General features: G+C 59.2%; 10 protein-coding genes across 10 annotated transcripts; 5 read left to right on the plus strand and 5 right to left on the minus strand.

The window, feature by feature from the left end:
• Window positions 1-749: 749 nt before the first annotated feature.
• SUB9 (Secreted subtilisin-like serine protease sub9) lies at window positions 750-2116 on the minus strand (the record flags this gene model as incomplete). Its single annotated transcript, XM_049249245.1, has 4 exons — window positions 750-991; window positions 1045-1150; window positions 1209-1748; window positions 1802-2116. The coding sequence occupies 4 exons, from the start codon at window positions 2114-2116 to the stop codon at window positions 750-752; spliced, it is 1203 nt and encodes a 400-aa protein (XP_049111439.1).
• Window positions 2117-3041: 925 nt separating this feature from the next.
• LOZ57_000138 (uncharacterized protein) lies at window positions 3042-5033 on the plus strand (the record flags this gene model as incomplete). The annotated part of the gene is made up of 2 exons (XM_049249246.1): window positions 3042-3394; window positions 3452-5033. The coding sequence occupies 2 exons, from the start codon at window positions 3042-3044 to the stop codon at window positions 5031-5033; spliced, it is 1935 nt and encodes a 644-aa protein (XP_049111440.1).
• A 373-nt stretch (window positions 5034-5406) lies between these two features.
• LOZ57_000139 (uncharacterized protein) lies at window positions 5407-6699 on the plus strand (the record flags this gene model as incomplete). Its single annotated transcript, XM_049249247.1, has 1 exon — window positions 5407-6699. One exon carries the CDS (start codon window positions 5407-5409, stop codon window positions 6697-6699), a length of 1293 nt encoding a protein of 430 aa, XP_049111441.1.
• A 337-nt stretch (window positions 6700-7036) lies between these two features.
• Window positions 7037-8772, minus strand: LOZ57_000140 (uncharacterized protein; the record flags this gene model as incomplete). Its single annotated transcript, XM_049249248.1, has 4 exons — window positions 7037-7414; window positions 7483-7805; window positions 7865-8498; window positions 8554-8772. The coding sequence occupies 4 exons, from the start codon at window positions 8770-8772 to the stop codon at window positions 7037-7039; spliced, it is 1554 nt and encodes a 517-aa protein (XP_049111442.1).
• Window positions 8773-10121: 1349 nt separating this feature from the next.
• LOZ57_000141 (uncharacterized protein) lies at window positions 10122-11117 on the plus strand (the record flags this gene model as incomplete). Its single annotated transcript, XM_049249249.1, has 4 exons — window positions 10122-10482; window positions 10542-10637; window positions 10691-10791; window positions 10851-11117. 4 exons carry the CDS (start codon window positions 10122-10124, stop codon window positions 11115-11117), a joined length of 825 nt encoding a protein of 274 aa, XP_049111443.1.
• Window positions 11118-13752: 2635 nt separating this feature from the next.
• On the minus strand, window positions 13753-15204 carry LOZ57_000142 (uncharacterized protein; the record flags this gene model as incomplete). The annotated part of the gene is made up of 2 exons (XM_049249250.1): window positions 13753-14427; window positions 14509-15204. 2 exons carry the CDS (start codon window positions 15202-15204, stop codon window positions 13753-13755), a joined length of 1371 nt encoding a protein of 456 aa, XP_049111444.1.
• A 627-nt stretch (window positions 15205-15831) lies between these two features.
• LOZ57_000143 (uncharacterized protein) lies at window positions 15832-17541 on the minus strand (the record flags this gene model as incomplete). The annotated part of the gene is made up of 6 exons (XM_049249251.1): window positions 15832-16482; window positions 16574-16864; window positions 16929-16963; window positions 17026-17195; window positions 17273-17376; window positions 17500-17541. 6 exons carry the CDS (start codon window positions 17539-17541, stop codon window positions 15832-15834), a joined length of 1293 nt encoding a protein of 430 aa, XP_049111445.1.
• A 2286-nt stretch (window positions 17542-19827) lies between these two features.
• On the plus strand, window positions 19828-21027 carry LOZ57_000144 (uncharacterized protein; the record flags this gene model as incomplete). Its single annotated transcript, XM_049249252.1, has 1 exon — window positions 19828-21027. One exon carries the CDS (start codon window positions 19828-19830, stop codon window positions 21025-21027), a length of 1200 nt encoding a protein of 399 aa, XP_049111446.1.
• A 1584-nt stretch (window positions 21028-22611) lies between these two features.
• On the plus strand, window positions 22612-23854 carry ERV29 (ER-derived vesicles protein erv29; the record flags this gene model as incomplete). Its single annotated transcript, XM_049249253.1, has 5 exons — window positions 22612-22778; window positions 22891-23003; window positions 23097-23590; window positions 23648-23712; window positions 23782-23854. The coding sequence occupies 5 exons, from the start codon at window positions 22612-22614 to the stop codon at window positions 23852-23854; spliced, it is 912 nt and encodes a 303-aa protein (XP_049111447.1).
• A 773-nt stretch (window positions 23855-24627) lies between these two features.
• Window positions 24628-25158, minus strand: LOZ57_000146 (uncharacterized protein; the record flags this gene model as incomplete). The annotated part of the gene is made up of 1 exon (XM_049249254.1): window positions 24628-25158. One exon carries the CDS (start codon window positions 25156-25158, stop codon window positions 24628-24630), a length of 531 nt encoding a protein of 176 aa, XP_049111448.1.
• Window positions 25159-26549: the final 1391 nt, after the last annotated feature.

Consider the following 26549-nt stretch of genomic DNA (forward strand, 5'->3'; position numbering starts at 1 on the left):
GCAGAACCGCCTGACGTAGCGCTAGTAGTTAGTCGTTACCCGTGTGAAGTCGTAGCGGTGGCTTGTTTGTTGTTTGTGTCCCCCCCCCCCCCCCATGCCCGTCACACGACGTCCAGAAAAGCCAACTAAGCCCGGCTGGGCTCGAATTGGCATTATTATTATTATTTATTATATTACTTCTGGAAGCGGTGCGGGTATTTCTATGGGGTTGCGGAGCGGTTATCTATGGGGGAGGTTCTCAAGATAAAACCCATTGGTCGGGAACAGGACTGGGGGGTCTGGGCGCCGCGTGCGACACTACCGGGTTCTATATGATCAAGGCCCAAGGTGATGATGAAGAATTAACTATATACGACTATATTTATATACATCGAGAAATAAACCCCCCCCCCTCCCAGTAAACCTGGAGAAAGTGCAGACACGCGGCGTCCGTCATCCAGCAGCGCCGCAACGTCTCTTATGCTCCATCCCCGATGCAAGAATGTAAAGTGCGTTCTAATTCCCAGCACAAGAATGTATTTTGAACAAAAAAAAAAAAAAAAAAGAAAAAACAACCCGTCATCATACCATTAAGAAAGTGCCGCCCGTGGTGTGACTTGCTGTCAGCATAGCGGGAAGAGGCGTCGGGCCTGCTCCCGGGTCAACGATTGACACATTCTATAGAACATCGATCCACTGGAACAAAAAATAAAAGGCCCGGATTAGCAAATCAGGCGGAAACGCGTACTAATGTGAAATGGATTAGAAACTTACACTCCGCTGTTGTTATTGAGCAGTTTGGCGGTGGTGTCCTGGCCGGCATTTTGGATCCTCGGCTGCGCGATGCTCTTCAGGCGGTCGCACACCTGGTTCGACGAGATGCCCTCCAGGGCCATGAGGTAGGCGCCGACGCCGGCCACGTGCGGCGCGGCCATGGACGTGCCGGACAGGACCTTGCTGCCGCCTCCCGGAGCGGCGGAGATGATTTTGTCGCCGGGGGCGTAGATCGACACTGGGATTTTGGTCAATATCAGGTGCATGGTCTGGGTGAAAGATGCTCCTTACCGATCTCGCCAAAGTTGGAGAAGCTCGCTTTCTCATCGGCCTCGGTGCTGGCGGCCACGGCACACACGCCGCGGGCCGAAGCGGGCGAGGTTCCTACAGCGTCTTGCTAGAACGGGGTCAGCATCAGCCCAAGCCCAATATAGATGTCTCGACGAGTCACGCACGTTATCGTTGCCGGCGGCCACGGAGAGGAAAATGCCGGCATTGACGGCGTTGGTGGCGGCCTGGTTGAAGGAGCGGGCGCCGGAGCCGCCGAGGCTCAGGTTCATGACGGCGCGGCCGAGCAGGTTGTTCTGGCGGGCGTGGTCGACGCACCAGTTGATGCCGCTGATGATGCTGCTGGCACTGCCGCCGCCCTTGGCGTCGAGCACCTTGACGGCGACGATGGAGGCGCGCTTGGCGACGCCGAAGGTGGTGCCGGCGAAGGTGCCGGCGGTGTGGGTGCCGTGGCCGTTCTCGTCGGCGTCGACGGTGTTGACCTGGTTGCTGCCCCACACGGCGCGGCCCTGGAAGTCCGGGTGCTGGATGTCGATGCCGGTGTCGACGCCGTAGATGGTGATGCCGCGGCCGGCCGACTCGTCGAACACGTAGTTGCGGTTGCCCGGGCGGCGGTGCGAGATGCGGCCGAGGCCGTAGGACGGCGCGTTCTCCTGCGTGGCGAAGGCGGTGATGTTGACCATGCGGTCGGGCTCGACGTAGGATACCTGGCGGGGGTTAGACGGGGTCAGAGGACGTAAGGAGGGTCTGTTGGTCTCACGGAGGCGCTCTTGGCTATTTTTTCGATGGTCTGGCGGTCGAAAGAACCACTGTATCCTTTCATCTGGGCGGCAGCCCAGGTGCGCGAGACGCCGCCCATCTTGACACCGCGCTTCCGTTTGGCGTTGTTGTTCAGGCCGGTGGCCCAGGTCCGGTGCGAGTCGAAGTCGGAGGTCGAGATGCCGTCATTCATAATCACGATGTAGGAGTTGGGAATCACGCCGGTATCGCCGGCAGCGGCGGCCAGCATCTCGCCGGCGTGGACAGCCGGCAAGACAGCGGCAAGCAGCAGGAGGACACGGTCGAAGAAGGTCATGTTGACAGATGGCACGGCCACGAGACAAAAAAAAAAAAAAAAAAGGGCAGCTTTTTCTTTCTTTTTTGGGCAGGTTTGACTTCACTGGCGGGACAGCCGAGATATTTAACCAACACACATTTGCGACAGCGAGAGCATATTCCAGGAGACGGGCGCGTCGTAATTAGGAGGGAGGGTGAACTATGCGCAGGCGAGACGGCCGAAACACCGAGTGTGCGGTGGTCTGTTTTGATGGGGATGTTTTACTGCAGGCGTAAAACATCGCTCCCCGTGGGCGCGGACGGTTCATCTCCAGGAAAAGGATCGAAGATCCGCAGGATGCGTAGGAGGTCCTGGACGGGGGAGGGCAGGTGTATAAGATCACATTTCTTTTACAAATCACGGAGCTGGACTGGGGGGGTGTTTTGCGGCGGGCGCGTTTGAGAAGCATCTCAAACGCGGTGCTGCGCACGCAAGGTCGCTTTTGCAGGGGCTCCGTAGTGGGCCTTGGTCAGGCCAATTCGGCTGGTGGTGTGCAGCGGGCTTTCAAGTAATGGGGGGTTCACAGCGTCGGCGGGCGGGCTAAGAATAGCCACCCCCCCAAACACACGGAGTCGCAGCGCGAGTCAAACATTGCTGGGTCTCAAACCGTTGCAGGGCGGCGCGGCGCGGCACGGCTGGGCGGGCACTGTGTTCCGTGATGGGAGAGAGACAGTCAAGAGGAAGTACGGGCGGTTGGTAGGCGAGTAAATAATGGACGGAGTGGAGGGAGGAGAGTTGTGGGCGGAGGGGAGGGCGGTCCGGGGGAATATTGGCCCGGGTCGATGGCTGCTGACTAAGGATTAGGAGGCCGGCGGTGCGGCTCGACTCGCGCAGGCTACTTAACGGCGAACAACCACCACGCCGGATCAGTGAACGGCTACGACGTCTTCTCTCCGTCCACTCCATGGCGTCGCCCGACCTGGACACGCCGCTGCTCAAGGTCAGCCGCCCCGTGGCGGCGTGCTCGCGGTGCCGCAGCGCGAAGATCCGCTGCGACGGCAAGCTGCCGGCGTGCTCGGCGTGCGAGAAGGCCGGCCGCGCGCGCAGCTGCTCGGGCGCCACGGGCGGCTTCGCGAAGGGCAAGGAGCGCAGCTACGTGGCCTCGCTGGAGGCCCAGTGCGAGCGCCTGGAGGCGCGCCTGGCCGCGCGGTTGTTGAGCAGCACTGCTGGTGCTGGTGCTGGTGATGCGGACCAGCCCGCCGCGCACCGCCGCGAGACGTCCAACATCGACGACCTGGTCGGCGACTTCGGCTTTCTGTACGACTCTCTCTTCTCTTTATTCTCTTTATTCCTCCTACTAACTACAAGATCCAGCGCCGTCAACGCCACGTCGCGCGACTTCTACGGCATCCGCGCCGCCACCTCGTTCGCCGGCCTGCTGCTGGCCGTGGCCGCCGCCGCCCCGCTGCCGCTGCCGCCCGCGCCCGCGCCGCTCCCGCCGCACGCCCAGCTCGCCGGCCTCACGCGCGCGTACTTCGACGCCGTGCACCCCGTCGTGCCCGTGCTGGCCGAGACCGCCTTCTGGGCCGCCGTGGCCGCCGTGTACCAGGACCGCGGCCGCTTCGCCGCGCCGCACGACCGCTGGACGCTGCGCCTGGCGCTGGCCATCGCCGCCGCCGCGCGCGCCCGCCGCGCCGCTGACGCCGACGCCCGCGCCGCCGCCGCCCACGTCCACGCTGCGCTGGCCGACGCCGACGACGTGCTGCGCCCGGGCTCGCTGGCCGGCATCCACGCGCTCGTGCTGCTGGCCCAGTACGCCGCCCTGCACCCCGCCTGCTTCCGGCCGTGGTATCTCGTCGGCGCCGCCGCCCGCGTGGCCACCGACCTGGGCCTGCACCAGGAGCACGCCTCGTCGCGCGCCCTGGGCCGCGCCGCCCTCGACGCCCGCCGCCGCACGTTCCACTGCGTGTATGCGCTCGACCGCTTCGCCAGCATGGCGCTCGGCCGCCCGTTCTCCTTCTCCGACGACTCCGCCAACGTGCCCTTCCCCGCCGAGCCGTCGTCCTCGTCCTCGCCCGACCCCCCCGCCGCGCCGTTCCTCCGCAGCATCGCGCCCGCGCGCTGCATCTTCCAGATCCGCCATTTCCAGTCCGCCGCCTACCAGGACATGTTCTTCAGCGGCCGCGCCCCCACGCCCGCCGACGCCCGCGACCTCGCCGCCGAGCGCTGTGCCGCCGCCGCCGCCTGGTTCCAGAGCTGTCCCGCCGACGCGCCCGCGCCCTTCGCCACGCTGTTCCGCCTCGAGTTTCTGTACACCGTCGTGCTGGTGCTCTCGCCCTCGCGCCGCGCCCCGGCCCTCGACCAGCTGCAGCCGCGCCGCCTCTTCGACTACGCCGCCGCCTTCGTCGCCCTGCTCGCCCGCGAGATCGCCTCCGCCTCCGCCTTCACCGCCCTGCTCTCCTACCTCGACATCGAGCGCGCCTACACCGTCGCCTGCACGCTGCTCAACCTCCTGCGCCAGCACCCCAACGACGTCCTGCAGCCCTTCCCCCCGGACCACCAGCAGCAGCAGCAGCAGCAGCAGCAGCCCTCGCCGCCCGCCGCCGCCGGCCTCCTGTCGCCCATGCAGCTCGGCCTCGCGATACCCACCGGCCACCACCACGACGACCGCCTGACGCGCGCCACCGCCTTCATCTACGACGCCCACTGCATCTTCGAGTACGCCGTCGTGCGCTGGGACGTGCGCCGCCCGCGGGACGACTTCGCCCGCCACGCCGTCGACGTCCAGGCCCTGCTCGCCGCCCGCGTCGACCCGCCGCACTATCCGTCGCCCGACTACGACCGCGACCGCCTCTATGCCTCCGTCTCGTCGTCCGCGCCGCCGCTGGGCCTGCATCTCTTCCAGCAGCACCACCACCCGCCGCCGCCGCCGCCGCCGTCGCGACACAGTGCATAACAAAATTACCCCTTTGTCACGCTTAACCTTGACGTTATCGCTTTTGGGTTTTCTAGTTCTTGTTTCTGGTCAAAAAACAAAATCCCTATATACCTAATCAGTGGACTATCTATAGTCAGGACGCCACATCGAAGCATCCCTAGTGCTTTCTGTTTTTTCCTACTGGTTTTCCCATCTCTTGCGCAGCTCAATACGATTGATTAATCTATATCCTCGAGTGGAAACTGCAGTTGCCGCCATGGATTGTGCTTGCCTCCGCCCGCGACACCATCTGTGCTGTTCGCGACACCGCCGCTCTTCTTCCAACCCTTGGACCATCGGAATCGAACACCAGCGCCGTCGTTGTCTACCGCAGAGGAATCCATTACCCGAGATGTTCTGGAAACCGGCTCTGGCTGTCTTCACCACCGCTACCCTGGCCCTGTACAGTACGTCCCGGCTCGCCAAACCGAACCACCCGGGACTAAACACCCCAGCGCTCTCGCGCCAAACACATCCGGGCGACACCGCTCCCGCCCAATCACGGCTCGCCGTCTCTCACGCAGCACCAGCCGACGAGCCCCTCCTCGACGACGCCATCCCCTACGGCGACCAGGGCCCCGTGTTCAAGCTCAAGCTTCTCCGCTCCGAGCGATTCCGCCGGCTCGTCGGCGACTTCGAGACGTGCGCCGCTGATCTCCTCGGCTTTGAAAACGCGCTCGCCGGCTCGACCGGCGCCAAGGGTGCGGGCGTCAGGGCCTGCCAGGAGGCCGTGTTTACCTTCCTGCGGTGGGCGAAGAAGGAGTATCAGTTTGTGGATTTGTCGCAGTCAAGTCCAGACCTGCTGGGCAACGATCATGGATCCGCGTCTCCTTCCAAGGTACTGGTAGATGAGCGTGCGAGACGCAGCCAGAACAGCCGGCGAACGATCGACCCCATACCTCACCCGACCACGCCTCGCAGACGAAGCACCCTATTCACCAAGCGGGAACTGCCCTGCGAAGAAGAAGTATGCCGGATCGGCGACCTGAGCGTCATCTGCAACAAGCCCAAGGTGCGCATGACCACCGCCGAGACGGACGTCTGCAAGCTGTGCTATCCGCGCAACGAGAAACAGCTCAAGGCATACTGCGTGCTGCGCGAGCGCCGCGAACAGCGCGCCTTCTACGTGGCCTTTGGCATGCTCGTCATCATCACCCTGTCCGCCGCCGGCACCATCGTCTTCAACGACTGCGTCCGCAAACGCCGCCTCGACCTCTCCCAGCCCACCACCCACGACGCCCACGCCTCCAAGCTCTTCCCCTGGTGCTTCCGCCCCAAACCCGCCTGGCGCCGCAAACCACCACAAACCCAACCCGCCGCCGCCACCGCACCCGTTCCGCCCGAGAAGTTCGCCGAAGCCTTCCGCCCCGGCCGATGGCGCTACGGTTCGCTGGGCAGCGTGAAGAGCGAGTTCAACGACAACAACGGCAGCGGCGTCGTGGTGGCGAACGGAGCGCCGCGTCCGCCGCCTGTTGCTGTCACCGCGCGCCCGCGCATCCGCACGCCGCAGCTGCTGCCGGCTATCTCGCCGTATCAGTCCCGCGAGGACTTCTTCGCGCACGCAGCCTATCCGCCGCCACCGCCGACCGATCGGTTCGTGGAGCAGCCGCGGTTCGTGCCGTATGTGGCGACGCGGGGGGTGTGATGATAGATGAGGGTTAATCGTGATGCGAAGAGAGTCTGTCAATGAGATGAAAAAAGAGACCGGTGGGGGAGGTTCGTTTTATTCTTCTTTCGGCTGGTTGGATGGATGGATTCTTTCTCTTAGAATAGTTAGCTAGTTTGGTATCTGTTCCCGACGAGCTTCTCTGTATAATTACATATCAGTGAACAAAAAGGTCAGCAATTACGTGTCAGCAGAAATTCAATGGTATTTTTCTTTCCAATTTGACGGCATGCTTCTGGGTAGTTAACTTAGTTACAAACCACAAACGCCCCCCCCCCCGTTTCCAAAACATACACAACCATCTAACATCCCAATCCTATAAATCCCTCGTCCGCTCCTCACTCGCGCGGATCCACGCATCCAGACGCTGCTGGTCGCGCACGCGGAAGCCGACCTTGAACTGGCGCGGGTCCAGCGTGAGCGCGCACTTGTTGACGCCGGCCTCGAGGCAGTCCATGACCGGGTCGTCGGCGCGGTTCTGCGCCGGCACGATGCGGAACGCCGACACCAGCCGGATGAAGGCCGTGTACAGCTCGCGGTTGCCCAGGTGCGAGCCCGCGCACATGCGGCTGCCGGCGCCGTACGCGTAGTGCGGCGTGCCCGCGCCGTCGGTGGTCCCGTGGAGGTAGCGCTCGGGGCGGAAGGAGTATGGGTCGTCGAAGTGTGTGGCGTCGTAGTCGGCGGCGTAGGCGTTCTATCATAGTCAGTCAGTCAGTCAGTCAGTCAGTCCAACTAACGAACTCATCGGGCTTGGGATCGCACCATGAAGAAGGTCGTGCCGGCGGGGATGGTGGCGCCCTTCCAGTCGATGTCCTTGATGCTGACGCGCGGCAGGCAGATGGGGATGACGGTCCAGAAGCGCAGCACCTCCTTGACGAAGGCGGTGATGTACGGCACCTTCTCCTCGACGAGGCAGCGCTCCCACGCGTCGCCGTGCGGGTACACGCGCCCGATCTCGTCGTACGCCCGCTCCTGGATCTCCTGCCCGTGCGCCGACGCCAGGTACGCGATGCCCATGATCAGGTTGCCCGGCACCGTGTCCAGCCCCGCCGACACCATCGTCAGGCAGATCGATTTGATCTCGGCTGGGGATTGGAGGGTTAGGAGGTATGCCTATGGATAGGGATGGGAAGGGGTGACGTACCCTCGTTGAGCTTGGCCTCGGGGTCCTTCAGGATGTTGCCCGTGATGCACGGCTTGTCGGTGCCCTTGGCGATGCGGTCCCGCAGCATGTCCAGCAGCAGCGACAGGTACCGATCGCGGCGCTCGCGGAACTCCTTGGCCTCGTTATTCCGGCTGGGCCACAGCCGCAGCAGCGGGATGTAGTCCTGCCAGTTATTGCTCGTGCTGCGGAAATTGCTCACGACGCGCTCGACATGGCAGATCTCCTTGAGCAGCTTGTCCTCGATGCTCCCGTCGATGCGGATCCCGTAGTTCAGCGTCAGGCTGGTGTTCAGGGCGAACCGCTGGAAGTACGGGTTGGGGTCGATGTCGACGGTGCCGCCGCGGCTGTCGCTCAGCAGCTCCTTGATGCTGACGGTGGACTCGAGGTCGATGATGGGCATGTACGACTGCACGGCGGGGCGGTTGAGCGCGGTGGCGGCGGCCTTGCGGCGGCGCTTGCACGACTCGTCCCACGGTGACGTGCCGATGGTGAAGCCCTGCGAGCTGGACACGACGGTGTGGAAGGTGTGCAGCGTCGGCCGCGAGATGAGCGAGGACTGGTGCGTGATCCAGAAGTGCTTGACGGAGTCGAAGGTGTTGGCGAAGATGATGCGCTGGGAGGGATTAGTTCGGCATATATCATACGGTAGGCGAGCTGGCTATACGCACCCGGTTCCCGAGGCGCACCTGGAAGACGGCGCCGTACTTCTGCACCCACTCCTGGGCGCGTTTGGCGTGGTTATCACCCAGCTGCACCAGGTTGCCAAACATGGGGATGCCGGGGATCTCCGGCAGGTTCTTGATCTTGGGCACATCGGTCTTGTTGAGGTACTTGATGACGAAGTACACGGCCGCGACGACCGCGATGGCGATGGTTTGGTAGCCCATTTCGTCCGTCCGGGAGTCAAGCGTTGGGCTGGCGAAGGCACGCCGCGGGAGGTTCGTTATATATATCGCGCGCGCCAGGCGTGAGTTCGCGGCTGCGGGGAAGGGCGCGGGCGGATCGCCGTTCCCACGTCAGCGCCGGCCGGGCTAAACAGGTACCAACCAGTACTAACTACCTTGAATTCCGCCGCGGAACCGCCGCAGCGTCGTCGGATGCGGAGAAGCAACGCGCGGAATCAGCGCCGCGGCCAAGCGCGGGGTTCCGGCGCGGCTAGTTTAGTTAGCCCGGCGGTTATTACCATCGCGGCCTTTCGCGCGCGTGTGATTGGCCGGCCGCCGGGGCTGCGGCAGCAAAACCCTAATTCCGCGAAACGACCAGCGCGCGGCCTGCAAACCTCGGCCTGCCCACGCTGGCTGCAGCGACGGCTGTGAAGGATGAGCGTGCGAGGGAGACGGAGGGACAGTGGGAGGGAGTGGTGCCCGAGATAAGCCCGTTGGTGAGGGGTATTCAGGAAGTCAGCCGTCATCTTGAGCGAGAGGAAGCCTGTCTTGTGCTTGTTGGCGATATCATCTCGCAACACGGTCGGTCTGGTCTGGATAGACAGCGCTGGTGCTGCGGTGTGGACAGACACATAGACCGTGCAATGGCACTGCTCACACGGCGGGCACCCTCCCGCGCAGATGATCTCCATTGCAGCGCCAATCTGCAGGGCGGGACGTGCAGAGATACCCAGACATTCAGCAGGGTGAAAATCTCTGCTGTTAGCAGCGATGTCTTCTTCATCAAATATATATCTTTTCTTGTTTTCTCTCTCTCTCCTACCTTTTTTTAGGTAGTAAACCCATCTCACCACGAGTTCACTCCGACAGGGATCGACTGCGGGGAGTCGGTTGGCCCGGTTTGAAATCGACAAAGAATGCAGCCGTGAAGATCCCGACTCCAGCCCCATGTGCAGGCTGGGATACTGTGGGTGTGGTCTGACTCTTTCTTCCTCTTCTCTGGAGCTTCACTCAGAGAATAGATGCTCTGTACAGCCATGCTGTTGAAGAACAGGTCTTTTCGAGCAGTATTCTGTGTTGCAAGAGTAAGCACCATGCGGCCAACAGCCATGTGCTCTGTGTGTTGACCATCACTGCGTCAACTCAACCAGCTAGTTGCCCTGGCGAGGTGTCTTCTCACTTTTTCGCGGGCAAACAGCTCTAGCTGTGTGATATGATATTTCTCATCTCACAACCAACACATCAACGAGTCCTCACCTCACTCACCTTACAAGCTGCCTGACAACTTGTTCTTTCATTTCTCTTTACATTTTACTTGCCCTATCTTTCCTTTAACCAACTACTCCCCCACCATGACCACCCCGTCAGACCCCGAGGCCGCCGTGACCAGCACCGAAAAAAGCCCTCCCGCCGGCGATGACCCACCATCCTCCTCCTCAGCAGCGGCGGCGGAGGCGGCGCTGGTGCGGAAGTGCGACGTGCGCGTGGTGCCGATCCTGTTCGTGCTGTTCATGCTATCGTTCATCGACCGCATCAACATCGGCAACGCGCGGCTGCAGGGGCTGGAGCGCGACCTGGGCATGCAGCACCGCGACTACAACGTCGCGCTGTTCGTCTTCTTCATCCCGTACATCCTGCTGGAGGTGCCGAGCAACCTGGTGCTGAAGCGGGTGGCGCCGTCGACGTGGCTGAGCGGCATCATTGCGGCGTGGGGTGGGTAGTTATTTATTTTCTTCGGAATCCAGGTGTGGTGTGGCTGACTGCAGGTCTAGGGGTGGTGACTATCTGCCAGGGTGTGACCAGCAGCTTCGCGGGCTTGGTGGTGTGCCGGTTCTTCCTGGGGGTGTTTGAAGCGGGCTTCGTGCCGGGTATGCCATCATATCAATCGTATGGAGAGGCTGGCGGGTCTGACGGGCCGCAGGATGCGTGTACTTGATCTCGATGTACTACCAGCGATACGAGCTGCAGAAACGGCTCAACTTCTTCTTCTGCGCCAGCATCATCGCGGGCGCGGTCAGCGGGGTAAGCCGGGTCCTCATATATATGTATATTTATATGGCTAACGGACAGATGTCTGACAGCTGCTGGCGTACGCGATTGCCGGGCTGGACGGGCGGGCGGGCTACAGCGGCTGGCGGTGGATCTTCATCGTCGAGGGAGCGGTGACGGTGGCAGCGGCGGCAGCATCGAGGTTCCTGATCGTCGACTGGCCGGAGACGGCGGGGTTCCTGAGCGACGACGAGCGGCAGCTGCTGGCGGCGCGGCTGCGGGCGGACGCGTTCGGGGCGCGCATGGACCGGCTGGATGGGGCGGCAGTGCGGCGGTGCGGCGGTGCGTGCGCGACGTGAAGATCTACCTGGGGTATTCCCCTCCTACATAAGTACCTATTAGTTGATCTGTATTGACAGAGTTGACGTGGATACTCGCTAGGGTGGTGATGTACTTCGGGCTGGTCAACACGGGCTACGCGACGTCGTTCTTCACGCCGACGATCCCGCGGCAGCTGGGGTGGACGGCGGTGCGGGCGCAGGTGATGAGCATCCCGGTGTTCGCGGCGTCGACGGCGGTGACGCTGGCGTGCGCGGTGGCGTCGGACCGGCTGCAGCAGCGGTACGGGTTCGTGGCGGGCGGGTGCGCGGTGGCGACGGCGGGCTACGCGGTGCTGCTGAACGCCGCGCACGTGCCGGTCGGGGCGCGCTACGCAGCGGTGTGCCTGGTGACGGCGGGCGGGTATGTGGCCCAGCCGGCGGCGCTGGGGTGGCTAAGCAACAACATGGGCGGCCACTACAAGCGCGCGGTGGCCACGGCGGTGCAGATCGGGGCGGGCAACGCGGGCGGGCTGGTGGCCAGCAACGTGTTTGTGGGCAATAGTAGTAGTAGCTGCAGCGGGCAGCAGTTCGCAGCGGGCTATTCGACCAGCGTGGCGCTGGTGTGGGCGAGCGGGCTGGCGGCCACGGCGCTGCTGGGCTGGTGCTGGCGCGAGAACGCGGTGCGGGCGCGGGGCGGGCGGGCGGAGCGGCTGGCGGGCGCGGACGCGGACAACCTGGGCGATGACCACCCGGCCTTCCGCTTTGTGTATTAATCTGCGAGTTAAGCCCAGGAGCAGTCAGAGAATCGTAGGTTTGCCACCTAGTACTGACTATCAGACTGATGAAAATTTGCTAGGGGTTTTTCATATGTTTTTCCTGTAGTCTCAGTTATAGCCTTGTAGGCTGACCATAGAGATCCCTATAGGGACCCCCGCGGTCAGTCTAAAATCCAGTATCTACCATCTAACTGATTTAAATGATTTTATAATTTTCATATATTGATACAGAATGAACTTGACTAACTGCATTGAGCTTAGTGTCACTTAGCCTGTGGTGAGTCCCTAATTAACTAAAGAAGCTTGAGCTAACGAGTTAACTCACTGCCTAGCTCTCGCTCTTCAGCTTTCTTCTCGTCTCTTCCTCCTGACCAGACAGCTCGTTTCAACCCGTCCCGTTGAAACGGCGCCCCAGCGACTCAACTACCAACCATGAGCCCGCCCACCACCTCGCCCAAGCGGCGCCTGCGCCTGCTCCCGCTCCCCCTGCGCTCGCTGTCCTTCTCGTCGCGCCACACCACCACGGCGGCCTCGCCCACCAGCGCCAGCAGCCCCAGCGTGGCCCTCACACCGCCCACGCCCGCCAGCAAGTCGCCCTCGCTCTTCCGCCCGTCCACGCTCAAGCAGCTCTTCACACCCTCCACCAGCACCACCACCAACAGCCCTCCTTCCAAACCCACACCACCAACCGCAATCCCACCACCGCCTCCCAGCAGCCCGCCGCTGTCGTCGCGCCTACGCCTGCGCCACGCCTCCTCCTCGCTCGTCGCCTACCACCGCGCGCGCCTGCTCGACCGCCCCGACCCGCGTGTCTGCAAGACTCCGCTGACCCAGTGGAACCTCGACAGCCTGCAGGCCGAGCTCACCAGCAGCAGCAACAACAACAATAAGAACAACACTACTACTACTGCTACTGCAAATACTCCGACGACGGCCCTTGCTGCCAAGGACGCCGTGGTGACCGCCGTGGTATCGAGTGGTGCTGGTGGTGGTGCGAGTCCCGCCCGCCGCAAGGTCGAGGACGCCGTGGTTGTCTGGCTCGACTGCATCAGAGACTGAAATCCTATTTTCTCTATTTCTTATTTCCCATTGCGTGTGTGTACGGAGTATCTGTATCGGAGGATATCGTCATTTCCTTTCCTCCCCCCCCTTTTTTTTTGTTTCAACGATCTCTCGGTGTTTCTTCCCCGGAATCCTTCTTGGCGCGTGCTGTCCCTCTATAATTTTTTCCCCACACGACCAAATTTTTTTTTTCTTTCGATTTCTTGCACAGCGCTATGCGTTCATTCAGCCTTCTTCTGCTCATAGCCTCCTTCTTGCTCTGATTTCTTTGCTGTTTCTCAGCCTGACCGACACGATGTGACGACCTTTTCTCTCATTATTGTATACCCACTCTCACCTGCCTTTTCTGCATTCCTGGGCATTTTCTAACTATTTGCCATCTCATGATATCCCAACAACCCCACCCCAAGCCTGATCTGACCTTCACCCTAACCTACATACAAACAACCAATAAATACATTCTGGGCCTCCTTCCCATTTTTGGTTACCCAGTGTTCTTTTTTTGTGCGTACAAAGCTACTTACAGATAGTTAATTGACATTTTTTGTTGGTGAAACCGCTCCCTGGCCCCCCCTCCCCATCCGATCCCAAATCATAAAGAAAGAAGAAAACCAGTCATATTCATCCTTGCAGCGTACAAAGTCGGAGCCAGCCACCATTTCATCGCTCATTAGTTTTGGCCTCCAGTCCAGAAAAGCAGGCGCGATTCACCATCGATCATCGACAGTAAAGAAAAAAAAAAAAAAAAAAAAAAATAGGATTGAAACCAAACAAAAGGAAAGGAAAGAAAAAAGGTCCCCGACAGCATGACGTAACAAACCCGAATTACCCGACGTTCAATGGCTCAGCAAGTCATGCACGCTGATGCCCTTCTTGCTGCCGTCGTCCGAGTTATTGCGCAAAAACACCGGCTTCGACAGGTCCGCCACGCCGCTCGACGTGCGCCGGTCGATGTTCAGCATCAGCAGCGCCGCCGTCGCCTCGCGGTCCATGTCCACATCCACGCTGGCAGCAGCAGCAGCAGCTACACCGCCCGAGCCGTGGCGGCCCTGCGCGCGCAGCGACGGCGTGTACACCGCCGGCTCATGCTGTTGCTGTTGTTGTTGCTGCTGCTGGGGGATGACGACGGGCGACGTGGCGCTGGACGCGGTCGAGAGCGAGGAGATGGTGGAGGTGGTGGACGAGAAGGTGTCGCGGTGCACGCGCGGCGGGTACGGCGGCGAGCGCGCGGGCGCCAGGGCCGGGCTGGGCAGGATCATGGGGATGATCTCGAAGGAGGCGCGCGGCGGCGGCAGGTCGGCGGCGGTGTGCGGCGAGGCGGCGTGCGACGACGAAAGCGAGTCGAACTGCGCGGCGAACTCGGGCGAGGCGGCGTACGACGACAGCCCCGTGCGCGGCTCGGGCGCGGGCTTCCACGTCGGCGACGTCGGCGTGGCTTCGCGGCAGTTGTTGTTGGCCGCCTTGAGATCGACGAGGCACTTCTCGAGGTAGTTGACGTATTCGATGCTCGCCTGGAACCCAAATCCCATCGTCAGCAACAGCAACAAAACAAAAAACCATCACCACCTGTCTCCGTTTCTGCTAGAACTCACCTGCAAAATCGCCAGCTTGTGCATCTCCTGCCCCTTGCACGCCGGGATCATATTCTTCAGCGTAGCAAACTCCTCGTTCATCTTCGACCGGCGCCGGCGCTCGATCAGGCTATGCGCCGTGCGGCGCGCAATCTTGCGCCCCGCCGCCGTCGTTGCGCTAGCCGGCTTCTTCTTCGTCGCTCCTCCTCCTCCTCCACCACCACTACCACCATCCGCCGCTCCACTCCCACCACCCGCCCCGTCCTTTCCGTTCTTCGCCTGCCCGCCGGCACCAGCAGCAGCGGTGGCTCGAGACTGTGACTGTGACTGTGACTGCTGCTGCTGCTGTTGTTGTGATTGTTGCTGATGCAGCTCCTGGCCCTTGGGCTTGACCTGGATGATCTTGCGGGTGCGCGTGGGCGGCGGCGGCAGGGTGAAGTCGGCGGCGGGCCGCTTCGCGGACGAGCGCTGGCGGAGCGTGCGGGAGGACGACTCGCTGGCGGCCGCGGCGGCGACGGCGGCGAGGACTTCGGGCGAGGAGGGCGAGAGGGGCGTGAAGGCGCTGGCGCTGTTGTTGGTATTGTTGTTGTTGTTGTTGCTGGGCATGGCAGAGGGCGGGAGTGCGAAGTACATATCGACAGGCGAATTGATGCTCTTGTCGAGAGCGGCGATTTCGGCGGAGGGAGCCGGGGTCAGCGGCAACTGAGCCTTGGGCATGGTGATGATGGTGATGATGGCGATGCTGGCGAGGGAGAGAGGCAGTGAGCTGGAGAGGGTCAGGCGATGCGAGATGAGGCTCAGGCGGGCGGTCAGGAAGGCTCGCAGCCGCAAGGGGCGTGCGTGGCAGCGGCCGTCAGGCAATATCTGCTGTCAGTTCACCGGCAGGCAGTCCGTCACGCAGTCAGTCGGAAGGCAGGTCGGCATGGTGACTGACTGACTTCCTGTCAGACGGACAGCCAGCTCGCCCCGACTGAAGGGAGTCGCGACGCCCTTTAAAGCCCGCAAGCTCGGGGCAGTGTGTCGCGTGCCGCGTGCTGCGACTGATAGGCTGGCAGCGCTCCGCCGCTTTCCACATGCGCGCCTCGAGCTCTGCCATTGGCTGGCCCGCCGCCCGCCCACGCCCGGACGAACCCCAAACGGCGAGCCGCCACTGCCCTTTTTGCTTTCTCGCGCGCTTTCCCTCGCTCGGCCGCCCTCCGGCTGCCCCCTCACGTGCGCGCCGTTTCGGGCAATCGTCACTTCGATCAGCCGTCGCTGTCACTACGGAGTACGGCATGGCTATACGGAGGATATTCCTATACTCCGTAGTTCACTAACCTATGTAGGTACTCCGTACTCCGTACCCTACGGCGTGCCAAACACCCGCGCCATCAGCACCTCCGCCAGCGCCTCCGCGCCCGGCGAGCCCACCACCCACTCGATGCGGTTGCCCGCCCGCCGCCCCAGCCACAGCCCGTTGTCCGTCACGTCCGGGTTGTCGTGCTCGCGGCGCTTGCGCTGCCGCCGGTCCACCACGCACATCCCGCGCGTCCACTGCCCGCTGGTCTCCACGCGCAGGTCGACCGGCGAGTCCGGCGACAGCGTCCACTGCGCCGCCACTGCCGCTGTTGGCGCTGTCAGCGCGTACCACACGCACACCGGGTCGTGCAGGCTCAGCGCCGCCGCGTCGCCCGCGTGGCCCGGGTGCAGCGCGTCCAGCGTCGCGAACGTGTGCTCCAGGAACGCCGTCGTCCACTGCGCCAGCGGCGACCCGGCGTGCACGTGCTTCGCGATGCGCGCCTGGAAGTGCCCGCGCGTCAGGTTGTGCGCCCGCGTGAGGCCCAGCGACATCAGCTTGAGCGTCAGCGGCCTGCTCAGCTGCGCCGGGTAGTCGGCGAGCGGCAGCGAGATCGACGCCGGCGGCATCGTTGTCTGCGGCAGCGGGGAGGTCAGCGCGTACACCCGCGCCGCGGCGATCGGGTCCGCGAAGGTGTTGAATTCCGCCGTGGGCGTGACCTGGTTCGGCGGTCAGCTTTCAGCATGATGTAACTAAGTACCTTGATTTTTTTTTTTTTTTTGAGTGCGGCGCCGAGAACGAGATACTCACGTTTCCTGGGCAATCCACGGCACCACCCATGACCACCACCTCCTTGGCTCTCAAGAAGGTCTCGGGATCCTGTGCCGCTGCCAGGGCAAGGTTCGTAAGCGGGCCAAGCGCCACGATCGTGATGGTGTCCGGCTCATGCTCGCGCAGCAGCCTCAGCATCTCCTCGTGCGCGGGCTTGTGCGAGGCCGTGAACGACGAATGGTTCCGCGCCGCCGCCTCCAGTTCCTCCACCGACGCTGACAGAGGAGAAAACAGCACTTCCCATGTCTGGGCGGCGGTGAGATGGGGGTGCTACGCCGGTCAGCTTAGCTGGGCCAGTCCACAGCGTGCGGGAGCGTAGAGTCAGTTAACCCACTGTCGTGTGAACGCCACCAAGGCCATCTTGACCATCTGCAGCATAGCCATTAGATCTAGATATGTACTGTACTAGCTGACCCCAAGGTAAGACGTACGGAAATAGTCCGCCATCAGCTTCTCGCCGCTCAGCGGCCCATCCGCACCCACTGCCACAATGGGCTTCAGCGCCTTCAAGGCCGCAAACCCTTCGGCAAGCCCATTGCTGCGGCGCCATTCAAGTTCCTGCTCAATGACATGGAACAACGACACGGCGTTTCGGAGGCAGCTAGTGATCGATTAGCACGGATGTACAAAACAGATACCTACAAGGCAGGTGAGAAAAAGGGGATTATGGGTATATACTTTCGCACGTCGATATTCCCAAACGTCAGAGAGACGAGGAGCACCTCGATCTCCTCTGGCTTGGAGGCAAACGCGAGCAGAAGGGCGAGAATGTCATCGATTCCCTGGGCATGTGCATTAGAGCTTGCGCTAACTCTGCGAGGGAGAGACGCCGTTGTCCAACGGCAATATTCAAGATCGTATCATGGAGCCTATTTAAAGTAACAAGATAAACCGGCCTCCCTTACCGGGTCTGTATCGATAATGACTTTATTCTTCTGAACCGCCATGCTTGCCGCAGGGAGGGGGGGTGGGAGGGGACGGGCGGGCTGGCGAGCGTTCCGGAATGCGGGGGAAATTAATTCTCTCGGTCCGGATATCCGGCGTGCAAGAACAACAAACGAGAACAAGAGGTTAGTTACTTAGGACAAGAGACGGGCAGCAGGCACAGCGACGCTCAGCAAGGGGGATGCATGCGGTTCGATTCGAGGGGACGTACGTGGGTGCTGCGCGATGTCTCGCTTGCGTTGCAGTACGGCCAGCGGGGTGGGGTGCGGTGTGGGGGGAGGAAAGGGGGCTATTTGGAGCCAGAAAGGATCCCACGCGGGACGATCGATCTTGCGGACGGGACCGAGGCGATGCCAAGTTGAGGATGTGGTGTATTTACTCCATGCTATTTATACATATAGGCATGCTTTAGACAGTGTGTTCAGTGATGGTGTCTTGCTTACTCCGTACAGTCGGTGCATGAAGCATCTCTGCAAACAACCAGCCACTCTGTGTGAGTGTCTACCGGCTGTGTGTTTTGCCTGCCTGCTTGCCGGACAAGACCGCCAAAACCCCCCATGCACCCACCGCACGGCGCATCCCTACAGTACAATGAAAGCCAGCCCGGACTTATGTCGAGCATAACACACCCAGTCCACTCCGGCCATGGCTGTCCGGCACCCTGGCGGTTCTTTGCTTTTTTTTCTCGCCCATCCACGACGGCGCAATCCCCGCCACCGACGGATCGCCCGCCGTATACGATGCGGGCATCGAGCACACACTCCCACTCCCCCCTCGCCCGATCGCCTCGTGGGCGGTAGGCTCGTGGCCCCGGCATGGCTTGCAGCCATCAGGGCAGGGTTGGATGGGCGTATGTACCGGCAACTAGTTAGTTACATGGGCCGCCGCATGTTGGGTTGCGCGGTTGCCCAGCTCGGTGTTTCGGCGCGGTGCTTGGACGGGCGAAACAGAGACAACGAGGTTATGTTAATATCATTCTTGCCGCAAGCGACCGCCAGGCCGGCCAAGCAGCGCATCCCTCGCTCAGCCCAGCCCATGCGCCCCGGCGAGCGGTCTCGCGCGACCCCCCGAAACATGAGTCTTCCTGAGTCCCTCTTCCCTCCCAGCACGGCGCCGCCCGACGGCCGCCTGTGGACACGGTGCAGGATTCCGGGCGACTCGCCATCGCCATGGCTAATAAATTGTTTCGCGCAGCTCGCGTTGCGGTACGGACAGAGTTTGGAGCCTGTCATGCCGGCCCACTGTGGCCCTCGCACTATGCCGCTAGTGTTCCGGGAGAACAGTGGCAGCCCGGGGGGGCCAGATGCGCAGCAGCCCAGGAGGCAAACACACGAGTGGGAGACCACCAGGAAGCCGCACACAGCTGGGAGAGTCTTCACGCCAGTGCACACACCGGCATGCCTAGATTACTGTATTTCTGCTGCCCTGCCCGGCGTGGTGGCGCGGTGCCTAGGTCTTTGGACAGGCAGCATGCCCAGGCGCCATGCCCGATCACGCCTAGCGCGCCCGGCGCGGGCTGCGGTGATACGCGGGCGTTCTGGATAGCTGGCCTCAACCAGCCGCAGCTCGCCCGCCCTTCAGCCCCCTTCCAGACTCTCTGTAACCTCAACCCGGCCCATCATCCATCCCTATCCTATCCCATCCCTCCTCCCACTTCGCTTCTCTGCCATCATCATCATCATCATCATCATCATCATCAGCCCGCACCACTACCACTACCACCACCACCCGCCCTCCCCCTTTCTCTGCCTGCTCTCCCGACTTTACAGGCTGGCCGGTCCGCCATGCCCGTGGTTGTCCCTGTCGACTCTGCCATCTTGTAAGCCTGCGCCGCCTGTGTGCGATCGCCTTCTAGCGTCGTCGCAGCTAGTTAACTAACCGCTGGCTTTGCCTCGCGCAGCAACAATTCTGTCTGACCCGCAGCTCTCGTCGTTTCCGCGTCGACCCGTACCGCGACCTGCTCCTCGACTGCTTGGTGGCGTGTCGTTTCCTGACCCCCTTTCGCTTCATTCTCTCCGCGCCCCCCTGCGGCCACATCAACCGCAGATCAACACGCTTCCGGGGCGCCTCTGCCACCCTTCCCTCCGCCTTCACGCGTCGCCAATCGGCCCGAGTCTAACGAGCAGCCATACTCGTACCCGGATAGGGCACACGTTGATCACATTCCGCTGGCATCCGCTGCTCCCTAGATCCCACCAGATATCTTCTCTCTAGGTGAGTCGGCCATCTTTCGTTCTGTCGGAGCCCCTACTGACTCCCATTGCCTGCAAAGGCCAGACACCGCAAAGATGAATCCATACCTCAACTGGGCCATCCTGCTCGTTATCGCCGGCGGGTTGGCATTTTACTACCGTGGCGGATCGTCCAAGATCAAGATGACGTTCCTGCAACCGAGCAGTCTGGAGAAATTCGACCATTTCCCGTCGCCTACCAAAAAGGTGAAGCAACGTAAGCCGAAGAAGGCCCCCGAGCCGGCCAGCAAAAGCCCCACCCCAACTCCCCAAACCCAAGCCGCAGCGGCACCTGCCGCCCGTGCCTCTCTCCCGGAGGACAAGGAAGACGCCAACACCCTGGAGTTTGCCAAGCAGCTGTCCAAGATCAGAGAAGGAAACGCGATTTCGACCGCGCCGTCCAAGAAGGCCGTTCCGGTCCCCAGGCCGGTCTCTCGGCCAGCAACTGGCAACAGCGATGCGCCTGCCTCGACCAGTGCCTCCTCGCTGACGGGAGCAGAGGCAGATGACGACCTGTCGTCCATTGGATCTCCGGAGGTCAAGGCCACTGGCGATGTATCAGACATGCTGGAGGCCCCCTTGCCTGGCGCATCGATTCTTCGACTGACAGGACCTATGGAGAGTGAGCAGAAGAAGAATGCCAACAAGAAATCAGATGGGTTCAAGCCTGCGGAGACAAAGAAGCAGCGACAGCAGCGCCTCAAGCGCGAGAATAATAAACGCATGGTCGAAGAGGCGGAAGCCCAGCGACGCGTTCTTCTCGAGAAGCAGCTTCACACGTCCCGCGAGCTGGAGCGCAAGGAAGCCTCCAAGGCCAAACCGCCCACCTCCAACGCGTGGAAGTCTGGTGCCCCGGTCAATGGAACGCAGAAGCCTGCGAAGGCCGCCGTGCCCCTCCTCGACACGTTCGACCACAGCGACAAGCCCGCATTGTCGAAAGGCAAAGAAAACAAAGCCACGCCAGCGGCCAAGAGCTGGACTGACGAGCTGCCCTCGGAGGAAGAGCAGATGCGCATGCTGAGTGCGATGAGCAGTGAGAGTGAGTGGATGACCGTCAGCAAGAAGAAGGACAAGCGCCGAGCAAACAACCCCAGCGCGGCGGCGAGCGACATCAGCAGCTCAGAGACCCCTGTGGTGAAGTCGGCTGCACCTGCGTTCCCTCCTCCTACTGCTTCTGCTGCCCCGCGCCCTGCCTCTGTGCAGCAGAAGGTCACGGCTGACATTGGCCATCCTCTTGACTCTGAATGGGCGGCTTAGTGCTTCTCTCTGACTGCCAATTGGCCTGCACTACAGCTGTAACTCCATTTATTTGTCCCGCATTTCCACTACTCCCAGGTGTCCTAAGGTTGCTGCTTTTTATCTTTTTTTCTGTTCTCTTCTAATGCATCCAAAAACAAAAAAACCCTAAGTCCAATGTTTGCACAAAGACTTACCCCCGCCACAGCTGCGTGCACCACATTATTGCCCTGTCTTTATGCATAGCAGGCACTCTACCACCATTTCAAAACTCTCTTCAAAACTCTCTATTATCTCAAGATGGAGGAGCCAAAAGGGGTGACCATCGTCTCTTTGGCATTGCCTATTCCAACATGATCACCATTATACCCTACATCCTTTCTCGTCTCTACTTCATATTTACATTAACATTCAGCCCTCACCGGGACAAAAACCGCAGCGCCCTTCTATGGGCCTATGACTCCAGAATGCAGCCCCCACATTGAGCCTGTTATTATGCCTCCATTCATCTCTCACCACCAACCTGCATCACACACACAAACATGTTGACATTTATTCTATCTGATTGTATTGTTTTGCCGCATTTTTAGTTCCAGCTTGCGTTGAGTTTGCTGAGTTCGCTTTCTAGACGTGTTTCTTTTTTTTCGATCGACTTCCTTCTGTACATGTATTGCCTGGTTTGCTTGCTCCAGTGTATTTAACACGGCGGTGGCTTTTGTCCTTCGAGCTAGGAGGTGCACAAGCGGGTGTGTATGCTAAGTACCAGTTATGTAGTAGTTAGCGAGAGCCCTGCGGTAGAAAACAATGTTTCTTCAGCCTCGTCCCATGGCTCTCACTCTCGGCGCGTCTCCACCGCCGACTCTGCCCGCTGGGCCCCTGATCCTGGCGAGAAGCCTCGTGCCGGTCCAGGCCCAGCAGGACTAGTTCGGGAGTTAGTTCGCTGGTTCGCTCGGCCGTCGGCGGGTAGCTGGGGCCGGGCGCATCGAAGTGGACAGATGGCATCTTCCGCATCATCCCACGGGGCGGGCTCTCCATTTATTGTTTCATCCTGTTCTCCCCCACCACCCACTACTCCTAGGTACTCCCTCTCGGTCTCTCGTTTCTCCCGGCCCGACGTTCCTCCGCGCCCGTGACTGATCGCCCGCTAGCGGCAGCTTGGCAACCAGGCCCGATTGGAGCAGCCAGCCGCGTGCCCGTTCTCGCATCGTGGCCTGTACTGCGGCTGGCGTCGTCGACTGCAACTTCACGACTTCCTCTCTCTCTCTCTGCCTCTTCCTCTGCTGCTGGCTTCTTCGCTATCCTTAGGCTGTGCCTCTGTGCCCTCCTCTCTCCTGCGTGCGCCTTTTTTTTTGTTTGCTGTTTTGCGCATCTCTCTCCTTCTCCGCCCTCGCCACCAATTGCATCACTCCCCCCCCCGGTCAAAGCGGGATTAACAGCTGTTGTCAATTGTACTCTTGGTTTCCCTCCGCAACCTACCCAATTCCTCCCCTCACATCCCTCCCCGCGCGGACGCTCTCACCACAAGAAACAAGGACCACTCTCTCTCTGCCCTCGCACTCCTTTTCTTCCCAAGACCCCGGGCATCGCTAGCTCCTCCCTCCCGTCATGGCTCAAATCCGTGGCACCGCCGGGTACAATCTCGGCCATAGCAACCCGTTCGTGGGCCCCGGTCGTGCTGATGCCACCAGCGATCCCAGCCCCCTCGACGCCATCCGCGAACACACCAGCAAGATCGAGGACTGGCTCGAGACCCTGTCCGATCCCGTCAAGCCGTAAGTCCCGTGTTTTCAATTTTTGTTGTTTCTCCAAGAAAAAACAATTGGTCTCGCTTAGTTGGCTGCTTGCATGCGTGCACTTTTACTGACAGAATTCTCCGGTTGGAAGGTATCTCCCTGCAATTGGCCGTTTCTTGATCGTCGTCACCTTCCTTGAAGACTCTCTGCGGATATTGACGCAATGGGGCGACCAGCTCTCCTACTTGCACGAGTTCAGGCATTGTAAGTTGAGCTGCTTTCCTCCATTTGCCGTCATGTCCTCTTAGTGTGCTGTACTGACTGCCTCCTTTTTTTTTTGTTTTCTTTTTTATGCAGTCCCCCGAGGTGTCTCTCATATCTTCCTTATCTTGAACGTCATCGCGATGTTGATCTGCTCCGTCCTCGTCATCGCCCGTAAACACAGCGAATACGCCGTTGCCGGTCTCCTGGGTGTTGTTGTTTCTCAGGCCATTGGATATGGATTGGTCCTCGACCTCAGCTTCTTCGTTCGCAATCTCAGTGTTATCGGTGGGCTTCTAATGGTGCTCTCTGATTCGTGGGTCCGCAAGAAGTTTGTTCCCGCCGGCCTTCCCCAGCTCGAGGAGAAGGATCGCAAAATGTACGTTCAGTTCGCCGGACGCGTCCTGCTGGTCTTCTTGTTCCTTGGCTTCATCTTCTCTGGCGACTGGGGCTTTTGGAGAATTGCTGTCAGTATTCTTGGCTTCATTGCCTGTGTCATGGTGGTCGTTGGGTTCAAGGCCAAGTGGAGTGCAACTATCCTGGTTGTGGTGCTCAGTATCTTCAACATCTTCGTTAACAACTGGTGGGCGGTATGTGGTCTTTGCCCAGCTGAATTATGTGGATTGATGATACTGACCTAAGGATAGCTTCATTCCAAACATCCGCACAAGGACTTTGCGAAATATGACTTCTTCCAGACGCTCTCCATTGTGTGAGTATTCTCCTGACTCTTGCTTGCCCCAATATTGTTGTTGACGACGATTACTAATTCGTGCTCCAGTGGTGGCCTTCTCCTCCTGGTAAACATGGGCCCTGGTCAGCTCAGCATGGACGAAAAGAAGAAGGTCTACTAATTGTGCTTCTTTCTACACACTTGACCCTTTTACTAAGGTGACATCATGTCTTGTTTTTTCCAGTTTTGATGTTTTCTGGATAATGTTGACATCATGAGCCCCCTGATACTCGTGAAAAAAAAAAGAGACACAAACAGAGAGGGGATATACTGTATCTCTATTAAGCTGGTTTCACGCCATATTCCCCCTTGGATTCCGGTGCAGTAAAATCTGGAATTATGTGCATTAAGCTACGAACAATAACAAGAAAGATTTTTTCATGTTCATGGATTTTTGTGTTTTGATGATATTCAAATGGAACTACTGGACTGCTGTCTCTAACCTCAAATTATTCTAGCATTGTACTACTGTTCTTGCTCTCAATATCAAATGTACCAAATTCTTCATCTTACCATCAGGCCAAGCTCACATGCATCTTACCCTGTTATCATATGCCTTGGAGTTATTCAAAGCTAATACTGCAGTTCTTGCTTGATCTATTTGATTTGCATTGGGAAGATACCATGATACTCTATACAAATCAACAACTAGTCTCTATGAGATACAAAGAGTCAACCTGAACATTTTCTGGTAATAACAACAAAAACAGCATCCTTGATCAAGAAATGACATGTGAACCATGCTCATATTGAGTTGTACCCGGTTTCCTGACTGAAATTCGGTCCCATCAGAAGAGCATCGCCCAGCTATTCACATCTGTATTGAGTTAACTATTCCCTCCGTGTTCCATGCTGCTCTGTTCATTCCGTATACATGGTGGCTGCAAAGTTTATTTAACCAGATCGAATGGTCAAACCAGAGAGCGCATTCCACTCGCAGCTCAAGGTCAAGTCCTCGACAGTGACGCGATGTTTCACAAGTTGTTCAGGAACCTTTTTGGGAGTCAGCTTAAACCCCCAGCGCAGAGAAGCATTTCCAGGCCCAATCGCAGCTGCTCTATTCACCCAGGTATTGTCACTATTGGATTCGCCCTTTGCGTCGAAGGTTATCGTACTAAGCTCCGTTTTGAATTCGTAGGTATACTGTCCATTCTGTGCTGACCAGGGACGATTCACCCTTCCTGGTACGTAGGCCGCGAGCATAATTTCAGACGCCTGCATCTGCACCACAACCTTTCCGTTCTTAGAGGGGCTAACGCAAACCCTTACTTTCGCGCTCACTTGAGCGTTCTTGCATTCGGCTTTGGCGGAGCATACGCTGTTGTCAAAGACGGGGATGTCGGCGGGGTTTGGATTTGGAAGAGGGTTGGAGAGAACGGCTGAGGCCGCCAGCAGAGTAAGAGAGAGGAGATGTTTGAGCCACATGATGATGATGGTGGTGGTGGTGGCGGTGAATTGAGAACCAGAAGGATAAATAACTCTGAGATACTGAACTTGCAGGATGGATGGTGGGAAAGGGATCATGAAGCCAGGGAACAACCAGCTCTTTTATATCAATTCTTGCAGTTCATGCACAGTTTCTCTTTTGAAGTCACGGTACGCCTTCTCCTCCCCAATTCCCAGCAGGTACGTAGGTCAAGGGCTGATATAAATCCTGCTGGATTTTTTTTTTCTGGGAATCGTCTTGGTAATGGAGTTTTGAGCAGCGCCAGAAGGACGGGCCCGGCTTAAGCAGAGTGGTCTGAGCACTCTGAAAGCATGAATATGAAAGCATACGTATACTCCAGATGAGCAGCTACATTTGCTGCTCTGCCTAGCTAGAAGCTGCTTATTAGTGCTCCTATTCAACAACTATTAGAACACAACCATAAAGACCACAAAACAGAAAACCTACAGTCTGAATGGGAACAATAGACCATGGATAATTGTGCTACAGGCCGTAAAAAAACATAGACAGAACTATACTCCATAGAAGACATGGCTTCAATCAATCCCAGTAAAAAGGATTTTGATGCAGCAATGCATTATTAGAGCTTAGAGTTTTACATGATGTTTTGAAAATCCCTATTCTCATAGTAATGTACTATATATAGGATATCGATATCTTACATAGTTGCATGTCTTGACAGTCGCATTCATAATTGAACTATGCTATGAAGAGCCATGAAAGCAGAATACACCTGCCTGGGCCGTACTCTATAGCCCAACAAAGCCAACGGGGTGGCCATCCCAAAGGTACCCTCCTGCCGCCCGACGAAGCCCCGAAACCTGACCGAGCGAGTGCAGAGTACTTATTCAGGTAGGATATCCTCGAAGTCATGGTTAGCAATTGACCCCCACAGCCATCTCCCAGGGATATGCGGTGCCAGGCCCGTGTACGTCGGCGAGCAGTTATCCATTTCAATCCTATCATCGGCAGAGGAGTGCTTTTCAAGCTTGGGCGATCAATCGTTGCCGTTTAGCACATAGTCAGTAGTAGTACGGAGTTCAGGCCTCTGGCTCCTGCAGCTTGCGGTGGGCATTTAATCCCCAGCTGAGGGACGAACGGCTGAGGGTCCCAGTTAGTTAAATATATATCCTCCCTTGGTATGGATGTTGATCTGGCGAAGGTAAATTGGCCGGCCTCGGCGCCCAGCGCCCACAGCGGACATCAGGAACGAAAGGAACAGGAAGAGCTATAAGCAGGATGGATGGCAGTGGATGGAGCATCGTGCTGTTTCAGCTTACATCCATGTATTCGGGCCAGACCAGGCCTAGCCTGGCCTAACTATCGCCCATACGACATCGCTTCTCGGTGACGATCATTTTCCCTCGGC

This window comes from Ophidiomyces ophidiicola, assembly GCF_022830035.1.
Source record: "Ophidiomyces ophidiicola strain CBS 122913 chromosome Unknown scaffold_1, whole genome shotgun sequence".
Lineage (NCBI taxonomy): Eukaryota > Fungi > Ascomycota > Eurotiomycetes > Onygenales > Onygenaceae > Ophidiomyces > Ophidiomyces ophidiicola.